General features: G+C 21.1%; 5 protein-coding genes across 5 annotated transcripts; all 5 read left to right on the top strand.

Annotated features, from left to right (window-relative positions):
• The first annotated feature begins 233 nt into the window (after positions 1–233).
• On the top strand, positions 234–1,233 carry LOC128953807 (uncharacterized). The gene is made up of 3 exons (XM_054299328.1): positions 234–267; positions 354–816; positions 942–1,233. The coding sequence occupies exons 1-3, from the start codon at positions 234–236 to the stop codon at positions 1,219–1,221; spliced, it is 777 nt and encodes a 258-aa protein (XP_054155303.1). The 3' UTR covers positions 1,222–1,233.
• Positions 1,234–3,698: 2,465 nt separating this feature from the next.
• LOC128953806 (uncharacterized) lies at positions 3,699–4,745 on the top strand. Its single transcript, XM_054299327.1, has 3 exons — positions 3,699–4,158; positions 4,265–4,410; positions 4,606–4,745. Exons 1-3 carry the CDS (start codon positions 3,713–3,715, stop codon positions 4,743–4,745), a joined length of 732 nt encoding a protein of 243 aa, XP_054155302.1. The 5' UTR covers positions 3,699–3,712.
• Positions 4,746–5,948: 1,203 nt separating this feature from the next.
• LOC128953613 (uncharacterized) lies at positions 5,949–7,450 on the top strand. Its single transcript, XM_054299112.1, has 5 exons — positions 5,949–6,208; positions 6,284–6,491; positions 6,547–6,638; positions 6,728–6,911; positions 7,017–7,450. The coding sequence occupies exons 1-5, from the start codon at positions 6,202–6,204 to the stop codon at positions 7,291–7,293; spliced, it is 768 nt and encodes a 255-aa protein (XP_054155087.1). The 5' UTR covers positions 5,949–6,201; the 3' UTR covers positions 7,294–7,450.
• A 5,167-nt stretch (positions 7,451–12,617) lies between these two features.
• LOC128953805 (uncharacterized) lies at positions 12,618–13,629 on the top strand. The gene is made up of 4 exons (XM_054299326.1): positions 12,618–12,666; positions 12,755–12,890; positions 12,977–13,249; positions 13,353–13,629. The coding sequence occupies exons 1-4, from the start codon at positions 12,618–12,620 to the stop codon at positions 13,627–13,629; spliced, it is 735 nt and encodes a 244-aa protein (XP_054155301.1).
• Positions 13,630–19,745: 6,116 nt separating this feature from the next.
• Positions 19,746–21,360, top strand: LOC128953804 (uncharacterized). The gene is made up of 3 exons (XM_054299325.1): positions 19,746–19,925; positions 20,418–20,699; positions 21,093–21,360. Exons 1-3 carry the CDS (start codon positions 19,864–19,866, stop codon positions 21,358–21,360), a joined length of 612 nt encoding a protein of 203 aa, XP_054155300.1. The 5' UTR covers positions 19,746–19,863.
• The last annotated feature ends 1,318 nt before the right edge of the window (positions 21,361–22,678 follow it).

Here is a 22,678-nt window from a genome sequence, read left to right as displayed (position 1 = left end):
TGTATTATAAATAACATACGAAAGTTATAATTATTTATAAAAAGTTTTTTTTATATCTTAATATTATTTAGTAAAACTAAATTTTTAATTTAGTGATAATAGTATAATAGAATTTATAAGTTATTCATCAAATGATAAAAATCTAATTAATTGTTAATTATATTTTGATTACTTTATAGTTTTATCTACGTTGAAAAATGTGCTTATGATAAATTTTAAAAATTATTTAAACAATGTTTCACATGAAATTGTTAATGATTATTATAGGTGATAAATTTATAAAAATATTGTTTGTATATAATTAATAAATAAGTTATTTGTTAATTAATCAAATATTTTAATTATTATATTAGCAAATATAAAGCTTATAACATGCTTACAAACAAACGTTGATAATATATTTAAGGAGGCGCCCACTATTAGGTGTAACAAACGTTCGTTTGATACAATTGAGCGATTGTTGCCCACATTATTCCCGCCGGGAACTGACCAGAGAGTACCGGAAACCACTGTCGAACTGAAACAATATTGTAATTTATATGATAAAAATAAGCAATTTATTTTGGGTTATTTTAAGTCATGCACCGGACAACTGTCCCAAACTGTGGCCAAAATTATGTTATATAACATCGCTAAACAAATGGAGTTGACCTGTAAAGCGGGCAAAATTAGTAAACAGGCCCGAGAACTGATGACCGCAGGAAAGTGCGCTAATAAGGCTAAACTATTGATCAGAGAGTGTAATACAAAACTGATTGACGCACTGTTAGGTGCAAAGAAAGCGCCAGAAAAAAGTCGGATTTATATGACCTGTTGGTATGTTTACTAGTATTAAATACTGTATAAAAATATATTATTAATTAATATTTTTATGATAATTAAAATATATATAAAAAATTTGGTATAAATCTTAAAAAATTTATCTTTTCTTACAAAACTAGTCATTCAAATGCTTATCGATTGTGTCTAAGAGAGGCCACTGAGGAAACAAAGGGCTGTACATCACATACTATAGATTGGGCCGAAAAATATGTACTAAAGATGTTGGGCTCAGCCATAAACCTTATTTGTGGCCAATATTTTGAAGAGTCAGACAAATGTCTAAAATTGATTAAAGAAACTCCAGAACCACAGATACCTTTGGGAAAAACAAAACCAACAAACTTTTTACTACCAATGCTTGACTTAATGGAAAGTATTAGTGAAGTTCCCAACAAATAATATACATGAGCTCTGAGACAATGATTACAATGACACAAATATTGGATTTAATATAATTAATTATTTTTAATAACAGTGATAATTAAAATATTAAATAAAAAATATAATACTTTATTATTAATTGTAATTATATAATTATACAATATATTTTGAGATGATTGTAAAATCGTATATTATTGATTTTAATAATTTATTTTTTTTTTGTTAATAAAACAATTTACTTTTTTAAGAATATTATAATAAATTACAGTAAATACAGATATAAAATGATAAAATACTGATAAATTATTGTTAACTTAATGTTTGAATCAATTTATTAAGTTTAATATACAACTTGTATAACTCGTTTCTGTGTAATTAAAAGATTACTGTACTGTATATATTCAATTAAATGTAAATATAAATTAATAATGAATAATAACTTAGCCAAATGTTTTATATATAATTTATTAAATATGTTTAAGATATGTTTATAAATAAAATATTTAATTTCTTTTATAAATAATTATATTAAATAGAAATCTATTTATTTTCCAAAACCAAAACCTGTGGGAAATCCACGGAAACCGCCGAAACCACCAAAACATCGTTCTTCAGGTTTGCCAAGTAATCCGAATTCTGGTTTTTCATTAACTATTTCTTTAGTTTCTTCATCAGTATTTCGTTTACCAAATCCAAAACCTCCGGGAAAACCACCAAATCCTCCAAAACAACGTTCTTCTGGTTCTTCACTATTGTTTTTTGTAATTTCTATTATTTCAGATTCAGTATCTCTTTTGCCAAATGCAGGAAAGCCTCCAAAACCACCAAATCTACCGAAACCACCGAAACATCTGGTGTCGGGTGTATTACCTGCAGGTATGACAGCTACTGCTATGTTATTAACTAATAGAGTAATAGAGCCATCGTTTTGTTGTATAGAGTCGTTAATAACTGGTATCTGTTTATGTGATTTATCAGTAGAAATGGGTAATTGTCTTAAATTTTTGTCGTCAATTATTTGACTTTTCAGAGCTGTCGGTAAGCGTAATAATGGCTTGAGTTGTCCGTCCAATTCAGTGAACAACACAAAGTAGCCGTCGGTGTGTATCTGTTCGGCCACTATTTGCGGCAATTGTTGCGATACTACACTTTGACAGCTAATGTAAGCTATTTATAAAAGAAATTAATAGAAAAAAACAAATATTTAGTTATTTTATATATAATATTAGTTATATTTATAAATTAGACTTACAAATGGAAAATAAAAAAATGATCATCAACATTTTTATATATTTTAGTTATATTTTACAGTTTTAAATACAGTAAAAATTGAAAAACTAAATATTACTGAATGAATCAATTGTATCAATAGTATTAATTGTATCATGGTGTTTTTATATATTTCAAATACATCCTTAATCCTATTCTAATGACGCATAATATATATTACTTGCATCAAGATTAATGATAATTAATATTAAACACATGTTAAATATAATGTAAATGTATTGTATGATCAGTATAATTGTTTTTAAAACACTGTAATCTCTGAAAAAAATATATAATTTATGATTTATAGATCTAAAATATGTAAAAATTTAAAGTTTTAAAAATGTTATTACCGTAATTAATATTATTTTATTGCTATTTATAAATTTGTTGTTATGAAGGATATAACAAATATCTGGTGGAATTTTACAATTTTATATATTTTAATTTTGATTAGTAAATTTTAAATTATCATTTTTAATACAAATTACATATTTTTTATTTTGTTATATAATACAAATATTTATTAATTTAGACTTAAGTTTGGAAAATTATCTTATTTGATATTACAGGTTAATTTATAATATTTTGTATATTATATACTAAACTAGATTATTTAACGCCCTGTAAACGTCATTGAGTTTTAGAAAATAACAAATTTTATGATATTTTTAAAATATAAAATTTTTATTTTCACAAAAATAAACACTAGACACCATTGAGTTTATTTATACTACAGTATAATAAATATACAGTAAGTTAGCAATTATATGTAAAATAATAAATTTAAAATTATAATTTACTGTTTAAGTTGTAAATGTTTTTATGAGTATTTGATTTATAGTGCTTTGTCTTATAATTAAATTAAAAGATTTACTAATAATTATTTTTATATTTAGTATTTAGAGAACATTGTATTAAAATTAGTTATTTTTATTACAGAAGGGTAAATAAAGAGTAATAATCTTAAATGCAATTATTATCAACAAACCTGTCATTCAATTATTTTTTTAATATAATATTGTTTTGAATACTAATAATTGTGATAAAATGTTTGCTAAATGCTCTTTACTAAATATATTATTAGTTATATATTTTATAATTATAGGTAATGTATGTTTATACAGTAAATTTACATAAATATTAATTAATTAATTTTATATATTAATATAATTGTATTTTAGAAGTAAATGCAATAAGTAATGTAACAAATAATCAAAAGTCAAAGAAAGCCAAATCAATGCGCGGCTCTGGTATCAGCACCAGACAAATGATAACAATCATCAATAATCCCAATGAAATCATTTGCAGTAATGAATCGGCCATAATGTTGGACGATGTGTTAGATAAACTATTGACCCAACGTTTCCCGACTATACCGTCACAATTAAGCAAGTTTTGTAACCAAGCGTCAAAAATATTACAATACTCGCAGATATTTATTAAAAAATGTCTCAAAGATTTTCAACAAAAAACCATTCAGTTCGTGTTGTTTCCCATTAGGCGTGAATTTGCAACGGTCTGTAAGAGTGGCAAACCGGGACCCAAAGCTCGCGAGTTGATGAAAGCGGCCAACTGTGGGAATCACGCCCGACCGGGACTCAAAAAATGCTATCAAACATTTATAACTCAAGAGATGTCTATTTTAAATGCTACACAAAAACAAAAGATTCCAATGATTTGTTGGTAGGTTTGCTTACTTTATATTATTTACTATTTATCTTTTTTTTATTAACCTTAACTATTATGTATTAATTTATATGATTATAATTAAAATTTAATTAATAATTAGCACATTTCATAAACTACGCGAATGTTTTATATCAGAGGCCGAGGAGGTTAAGGAATGTACGCCTCGAACCATCACTTATATCTCCCGGTGGGCCACAGAAATATATGGAGAGCTTATGGATATCATGTGTTTTGAATATCCTGATTGTATGTATATTTTATTAAATTATTTAATATTAAAAATTGATAACTTTTAATATATAATTGTAAATAAAATAATGTATTAAATTGATTAAATATACAATATATTCGTATAACAATGTAATTATTAAAACAATAATATGCATATCAACTAAATCTGTTATTTTATTGATAAACTAATATCTTTCAAAATTACTATAGCAAGTGATCGTTGCATTAAAGTGATCGACGGGTTGCCAGACATTGATTTATCGGGTATTATAAAACCGAAATCATTTTTGTCGCCACTTTTGAAAATTTTTGGTGATTTTGATAAAGAAGACGCACCTATTGGTCGTTAAAAATAAATTTAATAATAAAAAATTTCAATTAAAAACCTTTGTTTAGATGTAAAAATCCTTTTTAAAAAAACTTTAAATAACTTTAATTGATACTATTTAATACAATATTATATAACATAATATTTCATATATAAAATATTTATCAATAAAGAATTGTAAAATTGAATATTAAAAATACAAACTATTTATGTATTAATCTTTATTTATTAATTAAAACTATAATTTTTTATTTATAAAATATTTAAAATAAATTACATTTTATAATATTTATCATTAATCTCTTAAAAATCCGAAAATTATTAATAAATTTGTTATTTAAAAATATTAATTTTTATCTAAAATAGACATTTTTAATATTAACAAATTATTAATAACAATTAGTAAAATTTATTATTTTAAAACAGTAACTACAGTATACTCTATTTATAGGCTATAAACAAAAACATATATTCTACATTTATTCTATATCCACATGTATTTAAATAATAATGACTTATATTTTAAGAAAATGATTGAAAATTTTTATTTAATCACATGTCATAAGTTAAAACTCATAACAATGTTTATTATTGTAATTAAAAAACAAATGATAACTTAGTTATAATTAATACAAATTAGATTAAGTTTTTTGATAATCGGATTAAATTTATTCATTTTTTATAATATATTAAATTAACATTATATTTAAATCTAATAGTAAACTCTCTTTCTCTGTATTTCACATTTATTTATTAATTTGAAACAAATATATACAGTATATAACAAATGTTAATTTAATTTTTAAATGAATTCAATTAAAATCTTTAAATAAAAAAAATATTATTTTTAAAATCAAATTAATCGTGACATTGAAATGTTTTCAATGTTTATAGACATAACAATTATCTGATATTTAACTGACAAAATAATTAACTTAAGAAACTCATAAAAACGAGTTTTTATTAAACACTATACTCTTTAAAATATTCAATAAATACTAATTATTGACTATAGATATATCTTATGATCAGTATATTACAACTACATTAGTCATTATATGATGTTTTTAATAAAATAAAGATTTTTTTTTTTAAATGATATAATTAGAAAGGCATTTATTTTTGGCAATCTTGTCACACAAGTTTAATAACATACAAACATATAAATATATATTTTAATAACATTTTATATACAAAATCTATGATTAAATACTTTCTTATTCGCCAATCTCCTATATAAATCAATTGAATATTTCAATTTTTAGAAAAGTGAAAGTTAAATGATTAGTTTATAAAAAAATATTATTTTAAAATTCCAATATATTTTTGAAGTGATAAACAATAAAAGTATTTTAATTGAAAAAATCAAAGTTAAAAGTAATAAAAAAAATTCCACCAGTTTTATCAAAAATTATAAATATATATATAGATATAGTGCAAGTATAGTATAGATATTTTATTATTGAGGGTTACCTTAAATGAAAGGTATATAAATAAAATATTGCTGATAATTTTGTTATTTTCATTAATTCAATCATATATTTGTTGTTTATAATTTAGTTTTGACAATAAATATGTCAAAATTATTGTTACCTCTACTATTAATCAGCATTTGTTGTGTAATAACTTATGGCGCACCCGCCAACTCAACTAAGTCCCAGTGCTCGACGGGCAACGATGCCGATAAATGTATGATGCATTTGTTGCTTATTGGAGATCCTAAATACAAATTTCCCGAAAATATGGTTACAATGAATACACATTGCAGGTTATATTCTCAATAATTAGATTTAATAACTAATTTTGTTATCTTATATTTATAGACAAATAAAAAATTATGAAAACTGTATTAAAGATTATTCAAAAAAGTGTTTGCAATCGTTTCCCCGCCAAGTGACTGGTGTTCTCGCTTATGGTATTGTTAATTGTTTTTTTTAATTTTTATAAGTTATAATATTTATTAATTTTATTATAATAATTATAATTTAATTTATCAACACACAGGTGTAGCCAAAACAAATAAAGGCTATTGTACTAACAAAAAGCGTAAAGATTCATTTATAGAAATAGGAAAATGTGCTAATAATATAAAGCACCTTGGTGATGCTTGTATGAAAACGTACATTGATGATTTACAGGGCATTGAAAATTTTAAAGATGCTAAACTTAAACTTCCTATAGCTTGTTGGTATGTAAATATTTTATTATATTTAAACCAAATTATTAATTGATAAAAAAAATAATATATTTAAAAATAAAATTTTAATTTATTGATTATATACTGTAAATATAGTAACTTTTATAAAATGAAACAATGCATTTTGATAAGTGTTGAGAAAAATGGTAAACCAGTTTGCAGTGATAGTAACTATCAAGAAATTGAACGCATAATAGATGGCTATAGTTATGATGTTTTGCAATTGATTTGTGGAGAATATACAGAAGATTCCGACAAATGTCAGTCATTACTACCAAAGACCCCCAAAAAGCGGTCGTCACAAAAGTCTACCCGTTCTCTGTTACCGCCATTTATTAATATATTGAGTACGTCTACTGTCGAAAACATTTAAATGATTAAACTTATAATTAATTTTGTATTTTCTTTGTCAAACTATTGTATCAATACATTATGTAAAGTATTATTTAAATCTTAACATAAAATTATTTTAACATTTTTATATTACATTAGACTTTATATTATTTCTGAGTAATATTTTTTTATTTAAAAGTAACATTAATTATCATTTTTAATTTGAAACATGTAATAAATTATTTTATTATTAATCAAAATAACTACTCTGTAACTTATGTTAGTTTAAATTAAACACAATAAATATACAGTAATCATAATACTGTATATAATTTATATAAAAATATATCAACAACAAAAATTTGATACGATATATTTAAATAAAAACACTTAAATAAAATTATTAATTGTTATTTAATTTTTTTAAAGATATAAATAATTTAATTAAAAAATATATTTCACTTAAACAAAGTGATATTCAAATAGACTTAAATTTAATACATTTGTCACTTATAGAAATACATACCATTTAAAATCCTTCAAATATTTGTTGACCTATTTTTGAGTCATAAATTATGGGTCAATACTTTTACTTTATAACTGACATCACTGTCCATACATTGAATATATTGATGTGATTGTACTCCACATCTATAATAAACAGAAATTATACGATAATTTTTTACATAATTTATAGCAAGAATTATTATAAACTAATAGCTATATTTACTATTGTATACTGTATTTAATAATTACTACACTAGTAATTATACATATTATAATTGAAATGTTAAATACAAGTAATTATTGTAGTTGTTTTTAGCTTTTATATATTTTTTATGCAAAATTTTATTTTTTCTAAACTTTTGTAAAAGTTTGAGATTTTTTGAGAGTATTGAGAAATTAAGTAGGAAATTTAAAAGAAACTTATAGGTAATATTTGGGGAATTTATAAGGAATTTACTTAAATTTGGTAAGATTTGTCATTTAAAAATTCAATAAAATTGTAAACCCCTAAGATTTTTCGAGTTTTTTTTGCCATTTTACCCCTATATCTACCCATGAGATTGCAAACCTTTAACAATCGTGATTATACTGAATAAATAAAACTTTTTAAAATACACACAATTTTTGACATAAATTATAGACGATTTTTGTTTTCTGGTTTAAATTCGGACAAATTATTGCAATATTGTTTCGGACAGCACTTGTCTCTGTCCTTCACAACAGAGCATTGCTGTACAATACTTACACACACTCACACACTCACACACTCACACACTCACACACTCACACACTCACACACTCACACACTCACACACTCACACACTCACACACTCACACACTCACACACTCACACACTCACACACTCACACACTCACACACTCACACACTCACACACTCACACAAATATATTTATATAAAAAACCAGAAAACTCTTTTTAAACTTTTAAAAGTTTGTTTGAAAATAACTACATATTGTATAATAATAAATTAATTTATTAGAATCCATTAATATATTAATAATTTATTAATTATATGGATATGAGTATAAATAACTTGATGAATACAATTAATATTTTCAATTAAATAATTTGTTATAATAAATACTTAAGCAGCAGTTTTTTTTGTTTCATATTATTATTATTTTAAGCCTTGCATAAAAAATTGTTTTATTTATTTCATATGAAATTTTTTTTACTAAAATTAAATTTTAATTACTAAATTTAAATGCTTAAATATTATAGGAAGTTTTATTAAAATAAAAAATAAGTTAATGCATTTTATGAGATAACGCATATTTCATAGACTATAAACATAGTATTAAAAACTTATAATGTACAATATAAAATTTGTACACTTACATGTTAAAATTTTTTTTGTCAAAATAAATTGTCATTGAATAATGCATTTAAATAAGTGAAACAAAATATTAGTTATAACATATGATATTTCTAATAATTAACAAATTTTTAAATAAAAAATTATTAATAATAAATATTTCAATAACAAAAATTTTAATGATTTATTTAATTAAATATTATATATAACTCCAATCTATTTTAGGTAAATTATAAACTTATGCTAATTCTAAATAAATATAAACTAAGTTTTCAATGTAAAAATGTTATACTAAAACAAAACAAAATAAAACAACTTAAAGGCAATATTTGATATTTTTGCAATAGTTATAATTTAAAAATATATTAAATGAGATGATTATTATAAATAATTGTTTTTAACCAAACTTATTATTTTTTTAAAAAACACTAAATCGACAAACTTTAATAGTAAAGTTACAATAAACAACATATACAAGTGTTATTGAGAAACAATTTTTTTTGTTAAAGTTTTGTAAACCTATTTGACCTCTATTTCGAAATATACAGTAAAATATCCACTATCCACTAATTTCAATATTAAAAGTTTTACATAATTAAATAAAATTTTCAAAAATACAAATTTTTACATTTATAAAAATAAAAATATCATAAAATTGATTTAATTTCAGTGTTAGCCATTAAATTTTTAAATAAAATATAAATAAATACAAAGTATTTGCCTGTACTTCAAAGCTAATGACATAATTTTTAGGGAAACGCTTTTATCCTTTAAAACATTGATTAGTATTAGAGAGGGTGTCTGTGTCTGGAAAAGCCCGATCTCTTTAATATTATAATTTCAATGCTATGACAATGGATTTTAAAAATTAATAATAATAGTATTATTATTATTATTATTAATAATAATAATATAAAAATAAGAATAAAAATAAATAAAAGTGATATATATTTATATACCGATATAATATCTTTAAATTATAATTATTTATTTATATTATACAAATGAATATATTTAGAATTAGATAAAAAAATATACTAAAATATATTTTTATTATCTAATATAAATCAATAAAATAAATTTATTATAGAAACATATAGTTGTTTATATAAAAATAAATTTCCTTGATTATATTATATGATAATTATTTTAACATTTTAGTTATTTTATTGTTAATATCTATACCGTCTAATATGCTATAATTATTTGATCCAGATATACGGTTCAGATAATATATATAATCAATTTTAATAAATATTGAGATTATTATTTAGTATTATGGAAAATCCAAACATAAATTTATTTTAAGTTTATAAAAAATAAACAAAATGTTGAAATAAATTATATACTGTATATAGCATAAGGAAAGTAAATAACAATATATTGTACTGTAAATACTATATAATGTACTTTATATTGTTTGTTAAGCTTTTTTTAATTGAAATAAATTATAACAATTAAACAAATTTTGAAATATATTTACCAATATATTTATTTTAATAATTTCGCAATATAAACATTTTATTTATTTAAATATTTAACATTATTGTTAAAATTTTATTTATTTAAACAGTGTATATAAATATTTATTGCAGTTATCATTGTATATTAAATCTTAATACAGTATTATTGTGATGTTAAATGTTTTTACAAAAATTTTAATATTTATATAATAATGTAAACATATTATCAAAAATCAATTTTATTTTATATTAAAATTAATAATATTGTGAAATTGAAATAAATGTTATTAATTATGATATTGACATTTTTAAAAATAAATAGACATTGCTTTCTAAAATTTATTTCTGATTTGATGCACGTGTGAATAATATTTTTATTTAAACATGTTTACTAATAAAAATCAAATAATATATTGATTGACAAGCTGTAAATATTATTTTTGAATAATATATAATTATTTATTAATTTTTGTGTAAAATTATAAACTACAATATTTTTATAAATGACATTAATTTTAAACTCAAAAAATATTTATTAAAAAGTAAAAATATTTTCAAATAATATCATAATAAACATTAAGATTTAATATTTTTGAGTAAAAAACAAATATATTTTTTATATAATAACCTATATTATCATTGGTTAAATTAATTTTAATATCCATTACAAAATTTTAATGCTATATTGAAATCAATATAATAAATTGATTGCAATAATAACAAAATGATCCATCAATACTTTTAATCAGAAATTTCCAGATTATGTAATTTTTAGCGATTTGTAACAATTTTTCAGAGCACCCGTCAAGGATGCAGAGTTTAAAACGATTATTATTTTGTATATAAGTTATAAACATTTGATTGCAATAATACGATGATATCATTTGTGCTATTTTTAAAAATAAATATAATTTTCGGTTATTTTTGGCCTAAAATACGCCTATTATTTTGCATATTGAATATGAAATTAAACGACTGTTTCTAATAGATTGAAACTTTATTTACAAACAAACTTATCAATAGCTGTCTATTAGGTGATAAACATTAATCAAAATAGACATTTCATTAGAAAGTCTCTTAAAATGAAACTAAATATCATTTATTATAATAAATATAAACATTTTAAAATTAGTGTCTCCGGTTCACAACCAACCGCCCATAGATCTCTCTCTCCGTTCAAATACACTAAACACTATGTATAGCATAAAAATAATGAAACTATAGTACATCCTGTACGCATAGATATGTAATCCAGGCCAACCAGTTTTTTTTGTTAATAATGCAATACTCTCTCTCTCTCTCTCTCTCTCTCTCTCTCTCTCTCTCTCTCTCTTGTTTTAGGAGGTGATCGCATAGTATTTGGTAAAAACCAAAACATAAAAAGCGTGTTTTGTATAATGAAAACAAACTGTGAAAAACACATCAAAAAATTTTTTTTGAATCGCTTTCCATCACATATATAAAGAGAGTCTGAAGTTTGATAACCAAATGGCAATCAAATAATTGAGTTTTTTTGACGAAAACATTAGTAAACTACTCACCGAAGGACTTTCACTCTGTGTTTTGAATTAACAATATATTTATCTATTTATATAGTTATTTATCTATATATTTAAAAGTGCATTATAATAATCGCTGACAAGTGTCCTATACTAATCCACAAAAAAAGTTTTTATTAAGTTATAATAAGAAAATTTTTAGAAAATAATAAAATATTTTCTGACAAATAAAAATACTTAAAATAAAAGTATATTTACCTGTGCTATGAATGCCAGAAAGTTATCTAACTTTCAACAGGAGAGACAACAACAACAACAACAATATAAACAACAAAATCCGTCGCTAAAGAAAAACTTTTGGCGACTATTTAATGATACTTATAATAACAACAACAATAATTGTGATTCAGTGATAAAAGCAAAACATTTGTATGAAAAATACACAAATGTTAAATTGAATAATAACTAGTAATACAACAGAGTCGTACACATTTTCTAAGTTATTATAAAAGTTATATTTTGTATAAAAAGTTTATTTAATTTATTATTATTATTTAAAAATGCAATTATTCATATTATTCATTGCTTTCACAATCATATGCATCACTGGTGTGTATATTATATATTTTTTAAGTTTACAAATATTTATGAATTAATGTTAAACATTATAATTTATAAATATTAATTAATTTTTCAGTTAGCGATGCATTTAAGCCAAATGGAGTGGACTGTGATCCACAAGCCATGGATGAGACAACTCGATGGCTGTTTTTCTTGAATGATCCAAAACATAACATACCTGAGACCGAAAGTGACCGGCATGAATTTTGCACGTTTGTACAATACATATATATTTATTGCATGTATTTTTATTTTAAAATTAAATCAAATCTAATCAATATTTTTTTTATTATAATAGCGAAAGAGTACAAAAAGAGTTATATGTGAAAAATTATGCCAAACGATGTTTGAAGGCATTTCCATATCAAGTGACTACACTATTGATGTATGGAGTGATTCGCAAAAATAAATACTATTGTACTTTCAAAAGAGGCCAAAAAGATATCGTAGGTATGGCTAAGTGCTTGAATGACATCAAACCAATGGGAGACAAATGTATGAGCAAATTGATAGATGAAGCTATGATAACAATCAATGCACCGGAAAATTTGAAAATCGGTTTGATTTGTTGGTCAGTTCAATAAATTGAGTTTCAAAATTAAAATTATATTAATTAATTATTTTAATTTTTAAATAACTTAATATATTTATTATATCTATTGTTTTTTTCACAGTAATTATTATAAGTTTGAAGATTGTGTAACACATGAGGCGTCGGAAAGTGCCTCAAAAGACTGCACTGAAACCAGTGTTACACTCATTGAACAGCTTCTCGAGGGATATACCGGACAAATGATTGGACACATTTGCACCCAATATAGACGTGAGACGGATCAGTGCCAAAAGATACTACGGGTGCCCAAAACGTGGACCAGAGAATTAACTAATCAAACCAGATATAAGTCAATTTTGCCGCCATTTATTGATATTCTTGAAAGCATACCGGCCTAACATCAACTCAAAAAAACATTATAGTATTATTATATTTAATTTTAAATTATAATATTTGTATATAAATATATTTAATGTAATTATTAACATTTAATACATTTTGTAAAATTTTAAAGTAATTATTATTAACATAATTGTAAAAATATTTCATTAATAATTTCTTCAGAATTAATAAATGTTGTAATTTTTAAGTACAATATTATTGTTTTCACTTTTTTACATTTCATTAGCTCTTATGTGTCATTTATGATGAAATATATTAACGTTTGCTAGAAATACTATTTTGAATTTTTTATTTTATTAAATTATCGACAAAATTAAAATACCTGTACAAATAATTTATTAATCATTATACAGTGCAATAATATAATTATATATTATTTTATTTATACTATATTAAGGCTTTTAGTAAAAAATTTAATTTTTCTAAAAATAGTATCCAAAGAGATAACATGATTGAACACTAGTTTCAATTTCAATGCTTATCTTATAATTATAATTCAGTGCATTTGGTTTTACTTTAATAAATAGAGTGATAAAACAATTTTTATAAATTCTGGACATATTATCGAAACATTTTATTATTTTATAGGAAATTACATTAATTTGATTTATTATCAAAGTCACGTGTTTAAATAGATAATTTAATATAATTAGTTATTATTTAAATATAAGTCTACAATATATAATAATTATTGTGAAATTTAGTGAAATTTAGACTGATCATAATAATTTAACAATTAGGTCATTACTAATGTCACCATTTTATTTATAATACTTTCAATTTTATTTTAAATTATTTAGTTTATTTTTGCTAACAAAACTTGATTTTTATATTATTCATGTAAACAATAATGCATTTTAATAATTATTGTTCAAAATAACTCATTTTAGCACCTGATCGACAATTTTATGCACTCATTGATAAAATATTATACTATACTACAATAATACTATATTATAATTACAAAATGCACCTCAAATCAATTTAATTTACTAAAATGTTTGAAAAATATTATTTATTAACTAATCAATAATAAAAAATAATTTTGAATCATAGAAAAAAACTGAAATGGAAAACACCTTAAAAAATATTAATGATATCTTATATACAGTATTATAATTAATTCATTTTAAAATATCTGCTGATCTTATATAAGCAGCCTTTTTATGTAATGCTGTCGTCTATAAACGTAATGATGTTATTGATATACACTTTAATATATTCAAGTGCTAAGTCAGGACAACCAGTGATATATATAAAAATATATAAATTAAAAAAAATAATTATATCACTTTCATTTGCTATATAATATTAAATACTTGGTTTCACTCGCTTTTAATGTTATAATTTTAAGGATATAAAGAGTAAAAATTAAAGATCATATTTAATGTTATAGCTATTTATAAATTTTTTTAAACATAATAAAGATAACTCATTTTAAAGAAAAAATTTAATAATTAAATATAAAGATTAAATGTGTGTGTCTGTGAATATATATATATTTAATTGTTTTATATTTTGAAATTAATAATTTAAATTAAATAAAAGTGCAATGAATGCAAAAAAGTTACTACAGTTTCAACAGGAAAAACGACAAAAAGAAAGTCAACACAAAACTAATGGAAAACAAAACAATAAAAATCCAAATAATTCTTATGTGAAATATTTTTGGCGGATCTTCGGTGACAACAATAGAAATGACGACAACTATCTGTTAAGTGACTCCCAAACTGTCATCAATACAATACATTATGAGAAGTACGTCAACGTCCGACAGACAACTGTCCTCAAAGTGTAGTATAACTTCATCATCACTATAATCATCATTTTTACCAATATTTATATCATATGACATCAACATACTTGTATAGTACTGTAATTAACTGAAATAATAATTTATATTATATTTAATGGATGTGTAATGTTTGGTTAATATCTAATAATATATATCTAAATAATTATTTATAAAATATAACATTAATTCGGCATTAAAATAAAATCAGAAAAAACAATTGTTAAAATGTAAAATAAATTTTTTAATTAAAAATAATTATTATAATTCTATTTGTAATATTAATATAAATAAATTTATAAATATTTCTAACATCTTATTTAAATAAATAAAAAGCTTTAATGTTTCAAAAATTGATATTTTTCAATAAATAAATTAAATTGTATTATTTTTAGTCATATCAGTTATAAAAGTAATTATTACAAAATTATTTAATATTTTATTATATTATTTTACGTTAAAATTAATAAATTGTAGAAGGATTAATTAAATATTTGTTGAAATATTAATTAGAATTTTTAATCAATGCTAAAATGACATTGAATTTTATTTAATTAATAATCAAATAGCATACTAAATATACATTTGATATTGAGGCCCAACTGTCAGCTTAAAATTAAATTTATATTTATAATTATTAACAGAATTTCAAATTAATAGCTATATAAATTCTTATATTTATAATTTATTATGAAATATAAATTTAATATAAATATATAACAAGTTTTAAAGATTATATACATTAGTTGCTTAAATTTACTAAATTTATAAGATCTCAATAAAAAATTACATGTTTTGTTAGTTAATTTAGTAATAATAAAAGTAGAGGACTTAAACTTAAATCAAAAATAGAGAAGTTTACATAAAATAAATTTCCATAAAAATTATATAATAAGCAATTGTTTTTAATTGATAAACATTTATTGAGTATTAAATTTCATATGAGTGACACATTATTAAAGTCAATAATATTTATTTTTTAAATGTAACATTTATTAAAATTATTTTAAAAGGCTTTTATATAACTAAATAATTGATTGTTTATAATATAAACTGTATTTTATACATTATTTATTTAATTCATTTCTAATTTATTTAAATAACAATATATAAAACAAACAACAAATAAAAACATAAAAATTGTATTTTACTTGCAGTGCAAAACAATTTATTAATAAAAACAGATAGAAGACAATATAATTTTATAAATTGTATTATAAGCCCAATACTATACATATCACGAGTTTTATACATTAGTAAGTTATATGCAATAAAATATTTTTAAAAACATTATTTATAAAATAATATTTTTATAAAAATAACATTCAATTTGTCATAAGATATACATTATTGCGTATTAAAACATAAAAATTGCAAATTATATTGAATATATTAAGAGATATCTTTAAATATTGTATAATTATTATAAATTTCTTTAATATATATAATGGTATACATCTATTAAATGTTTTTATTAATATATTATATAATTATAAATTAAAATACAATTTAAAATATTTAAATAAGGCAAAACAATTTTTATTTATTTTATAATTTGTTTGAGTATTCTCTATTCAAGAGTATAAACTTGATATTACATTAATATTTTTAATATCATGTAAATTACATCATAAGTATATTCATACATCTAATTTCTATTTATAATAATAATCTTCAATTTAATTAAAGTTATATAATAACAGTATTAATAAAAAATAGTTTAAATAAGATTTTCTTAAAAATTACCTTGAACAAATTTATTAATATAAAATGTGTTCACTTTGTCCGTGAACTTCTCAATTATTTGAAGAGGTTTACGTCAATTGAGTTTAAATTAAAAATTAAAATACATTACTTTATGTCAAAATGTTATTTTTAGAAACAAAATTTAATTAATTAATTTTTTCTGTTGCATAATTTTTTTGGTTATATTTTTTCTAATGATAACATTTTAAGATAAATAATTATATAATATAAAAAATACAATTTTAAATTTTTATTCACATATCAAATAGTTATAAATAATATCTTTTAATCAAATTATTTTTAAACTTTAAATAAAGTATTGTAAAGACCTAATCTTAATATAATACTTAAAATTCAAACAATAGATTGTATATTAAAATCAATTGTAATTACCGGTAGTATATAAAAGTTTCTAATAATAATTATTATATTAATAGTTAAATAAATTAAATAAAGAATTTATTATAAATCTTTAAAAAGAAGTAAATTTTAATTACTATTATTTTACTTTTAATAGAAACAAAAACAAAATAAATTATTATATTGAAAGATCATACATGATAAAAAATATTATTATTATTATTTAATTAATTAATTAATTAAGTTAAAATTAATATAAACTTTATTCAATTATTTTCAGTTGTCTGAGTACATATTATACAAATAATTATATAAAAAAAGTTTTATCTATTGTGTAAATAATTTTTTGATTTTGTAGTTAATGTGAGATATTATTATATTAAGTTAACGAAAGAGGTCGCGACTATTGCAGTGACAAAAAAGTTGTATTAATACTATAACTACTGTATATTATGTGTATAATTAATACATTTAATTAAATCGATGACTGGACACTAAATTTATAGGACCAATAGTATAGGTAGTCATCAATTGGTCTATTTGAGTATAAACTGTATATTTCATTTAAAAAAATAATTTTGTTTAATCTTAAATCTATTATTAATCTTTTTCAAAATTATTTTTAATAAATCTTAATTTAGTTAGATTTAAGATAATTTCATAACATTATTATTTATTATACGTATACATAGTTCATAGTTTTAAATATTATACTGTATGCTAATTAAAAATCAAGATAATTGTTATTTTTAAAAATTTATTTGAAAAAATACAAGTCTATTGATTCATTAATATTTAAATTATTTTATATGTTATATTTCACACTTTCACAAAAAATAAATAAATATAGGCTATATTATTTACTTTATTGTTTTAGAAAATTTTAACATTTTGTAAAATTAGAAAGAACAAGGTTATTTTATCAAATTTTGACCTTTTATTATAACAAATAATTGCGTATTTAATAATTTTATAAATTATATATACAGTATACTGTATATATAACAAAATAAATAACAGTAATAAAAATGTTTTTGTAAATTTATTTTTAGAAACAATATATGCAAATTGCAATGCATTTTTAAAAGTTATATAACAAATTTAATTAAGCTATCAAAAATATTTACATTAAAAATATTATTAACATTATATAAAAATATTGTTTTATATTAGTTTCAGGAAAAGACTAAAAATATTTTAACATAAAATAATAAATCATTGTTTGTTTAAAAATTTCAAAGTCAATGTCGTTTCCTATATCTAGTAATTAACATATTTTGACTCATATAATATATAAGATATTATAAAACATCTCAAAAATATGTTTTCAAACGATTAGTTTAATAATAATAACAATATATAAAATTATAATAAAGCAATTTTATAAATAAATTTAAATTAAAAACTTAAATACAGTTAATATATTGCCATTAACTGAACTGTTAAGAAACTAATTATACGTTTGAATGGATTTTTAGTATTAAAATCTCTTTTGTAATACAATAACAAAATATTTAATACAATAGGATATAAAAAATTGTTATTTTTAATTTATTTATTCAATAAAGAGTTCTCATAAATCAAATACAAGATTTTTATTATTTTCATTTTGTATTGTATTTTTCATACATATGTTGTCTGCTATATAAAGAGATAATCCTATTTGTGAGACCAAGGGTTATAACAATAGATATTTTATAATTTGTAAAACGTTTAATAAATCAATTTAAAGACAAATATTTACTATCAGTTTATAACACAAAATTAGATAGACTTAAAAATTATAAATATTTTAAAGAATAAATATAATATTTTATATTATTGTATTAATAGTTGAAACATTTGAATTAACAAAAATACCGATACCTTGGTTATACCATTAAGTTTTTTGTACACAAAGTTTAAGACTCATGACTTTAATGTTATATTAAGTAAAAAAAGGGCGAAAATATTTTTCTCTCTTGAAGTCTAATGTAATTCAATGTCTGCTACTAAAAGACATTGCAATTTAATTGTTTAGTTCACATATTTAGCAATCGATTCAATGTCTAACAACAATCAGTGTCTGACTATAATAACAATAATCACATTATATATTATATAAATTTTATTAATAGCAATGTTTCCTTTCAATTAATTTTTTTAAAATTAATTTTAATTTAATTTAAAAAAATACTTTTATTAATAATTAATAGTAATTAATAAAATGTCAATAAAAACAATTATTTGGCAATTATTTACATATAGTGTTACACTGTGTTTGACACAAAAATTGTCGACGGATTGCAACAGTCGTGTTCAGCAACGGGTGGACACAAATTTAGGTCGTATTATGACAATTGGCAGCTATAGGAAAATGCCKGAAAATATCGGACAAATGAGAAGATATTGTCAGTAAGTCTTTGTTTATTTATTTTATTAAATATGTTTTATAAAAATAGTTATAGAAATAATTAATAATTATATATAAAAGTTTTTATAAATAATTAAGTAAAAAATTTAAAATAAATTATTGTGCATTATATATTAAAAATTATTTTTAAAATTTTTAACTAAAAATGTTTTAAAATTATATAAGTTATAATATAAAAATTATAATATATTAATAAAACTTATTATAAGACTATTAGTCTATAATATAGACTCTATATAATAATTATATACAGTATTTTTCTATTGATCTAAATATTTTAGATCAATTAAATAACTTGCAAAACTGTTTAATTAATTTAGCCTTGATTAAACTATAATATTACGACCACAATAACAAAAATTATAATAAAACCACAAATTACACAAAATATATAATTAATTATTACATTGGATTTCATAATATAATATTAAGTTAATGATAATAATAATAATAATAATAATAATAATTTTTAGAGAAAACATGGATATGTTGAATGTCATCAAGAATTATACCGACAAATGTTTGGATCATTTGCCTAAACAGGTGTCTCAAGTGTTCATCTATACGGAGGAGAAGATAGTGTTGGACACCGTATGTCGTAAGGACTCTAAGCAAAGGCGAGATATATTCAGAGCGAGTCCCTGTGCTAATGCCGGGGCCAATGAGTTCGTCAAATGTCATCAAAATCTCATCGACGCTATGGTTGCACTCAAATCAGTCAAAGACGATAGACTTAAAATACCATTTGTTTGCTGGTATGATATGACACACACTTTAATACAGTATTATCTCTTTCATATAAAAAACCGGTAATAAAAAAGTTAAAAAAAATAATTATATTATACATTATAGTCATTATTGTGATAGTAAATTAATTGTAATTTTATAAGACTAGTCTACAATAATTATATTAAAATCTTTTTTTTAATTAAAACACTGTTACTTGGCTCAACATAAGGACGCACCCATTATAGCACAAGTAATTTTGATAATATATAATATTGAATACACACCTTTCAATATTATAAAATGTCTATACATCTCAATATATTAGTGTAATTTCAATAATATAATAAATAACACCATTTTTTTAAATAGAAATTTAAGTAAATAATTTAATTATGAAATAAATAAATACTTAATTATAGTGAAAGTTGGAAAGTAAGGGCTTGTATGGTTCAGTCGGGCAAACGTATTGATCAATGCGATAATAAAAAGATTGATATTATATTGAAATACATGGACTCATTGAATGACAAWGTATTGGATTTGCTATGCGGTGGTTATGAAGAGGGCACCGATAGGTGTCTCAAATTAGGCGAAGCACCCAAACTATCACTCACTCAAAGACGGACTAAAAGTTTCCTCTTTCCTGTCATTGAAATGATGAAAGACTTTCCCAGAATTCAAGGATAATTAATTAAAACATTTAATTAAATTATATTATTATTACTTTTTATTACAATTTTGTGATTGCATTATGTATTTTATTAAATAATAAACAATAATAACAATTAATAAATAAACAAATATCAAAATACATAAAAATATTATATTTATATAAATTATTTAATTAATATATTGTTATTAATGATAAATTATTTTTGCACAATGTTATTATATTTCAATATTGTATGTAAAATTGTATCTGTATTTTCATATATGATAAACTATTGCATAATATATTGTATTTATCAACTCATAGATTTGCATTTTAATAAAATTATTAGAATATAATTGATGTTTTATTAACTATTAACTTACGATAATACAAATTATATATTAAATTTACCTATTTTTTACTTCCTATTTACAAAATGTTTGTTTTGTGATTATAATAAAAATATAAAATAATTATACTTATTAAAATCATTTAAATCAATATATAAATATACATTAAAACTATTTATTATATTTTTACCGAGAAACATGGATTTCAATTCCTTAATTATATTTTACATAATGATTCCCTTAAATATAAAATTTATTTTTTATTGTCAAAACTTACGATTATTTTCTATAATATTTATTGTATATAAAAACCAGTTAAGAATGCTAGAAAGCATTATTAGAAAAAAACTTGAATATCATAAATATGTTGAAACCAAATAGTTGGTATAATTATATAGTATTAATTTATATAGTAACAAAAATAAAAAACTGGTAAAATATACATAATTTAAATAATGTTATGTAGGTTATCAAATGACTCGGTATGACAAAATAAACTCAACCATAGTCATGTAGGGTATCAAATGACTCGGAATGACAAAATAAACTCAACCATAGTCATGTAGGGTATCAAATGACTCGGAATGACAAAATAAACTCAACTATAGTTATGTATGGTATCAAATGATTCGGTATGACAAAATAAACAACCATAGTCATGTAGGGTATCAAATGACTCGGAATGACAAACAAAACTCAACTATAGTCATGTAGGGTATAAAATGACTCGGTATGACAAAATAAACTCAACCATAGTCATGTAGGGTATCAAATGACTCGGTATGACAAAATAAACAACCATAGTCATGTAGGGTATCAAATGACTCGGTATGACAAAACAAACTCAACCATAGTCATGTAGGGTATCAAATTACTCTGTATGACAAAATAAACTCAACTCTAGTCATGTAGAGTATCAGATGATTAATATAATGAAATAAACAAATATAATCATGTTTGGTATTAAATGATTTAGTATAACAAAATAAACAGTTAAAATCAT

Source organism: Oppia nitens, unplaced genomic scaffold (genome assembly GCF_028296485.1).
Source record: "Oppia nitens isolate AA-2021 unplaced genomic scaffold, nextdenovo-longstitch-racon4-pilon3 scaffold23_pilon_pilon_pilon, whole genome shotgun sequence".
NCBI lineage: Eukaryota > Metazoa > Arthropoda > Arachnida > Sarcoptiformes > Oppiidae > Oppia > Oppia nitens.
Note: the sequence above shows the minus strand (reverse complement) of the source record. Positions and strands in the feature narration are given on the sequence as shown.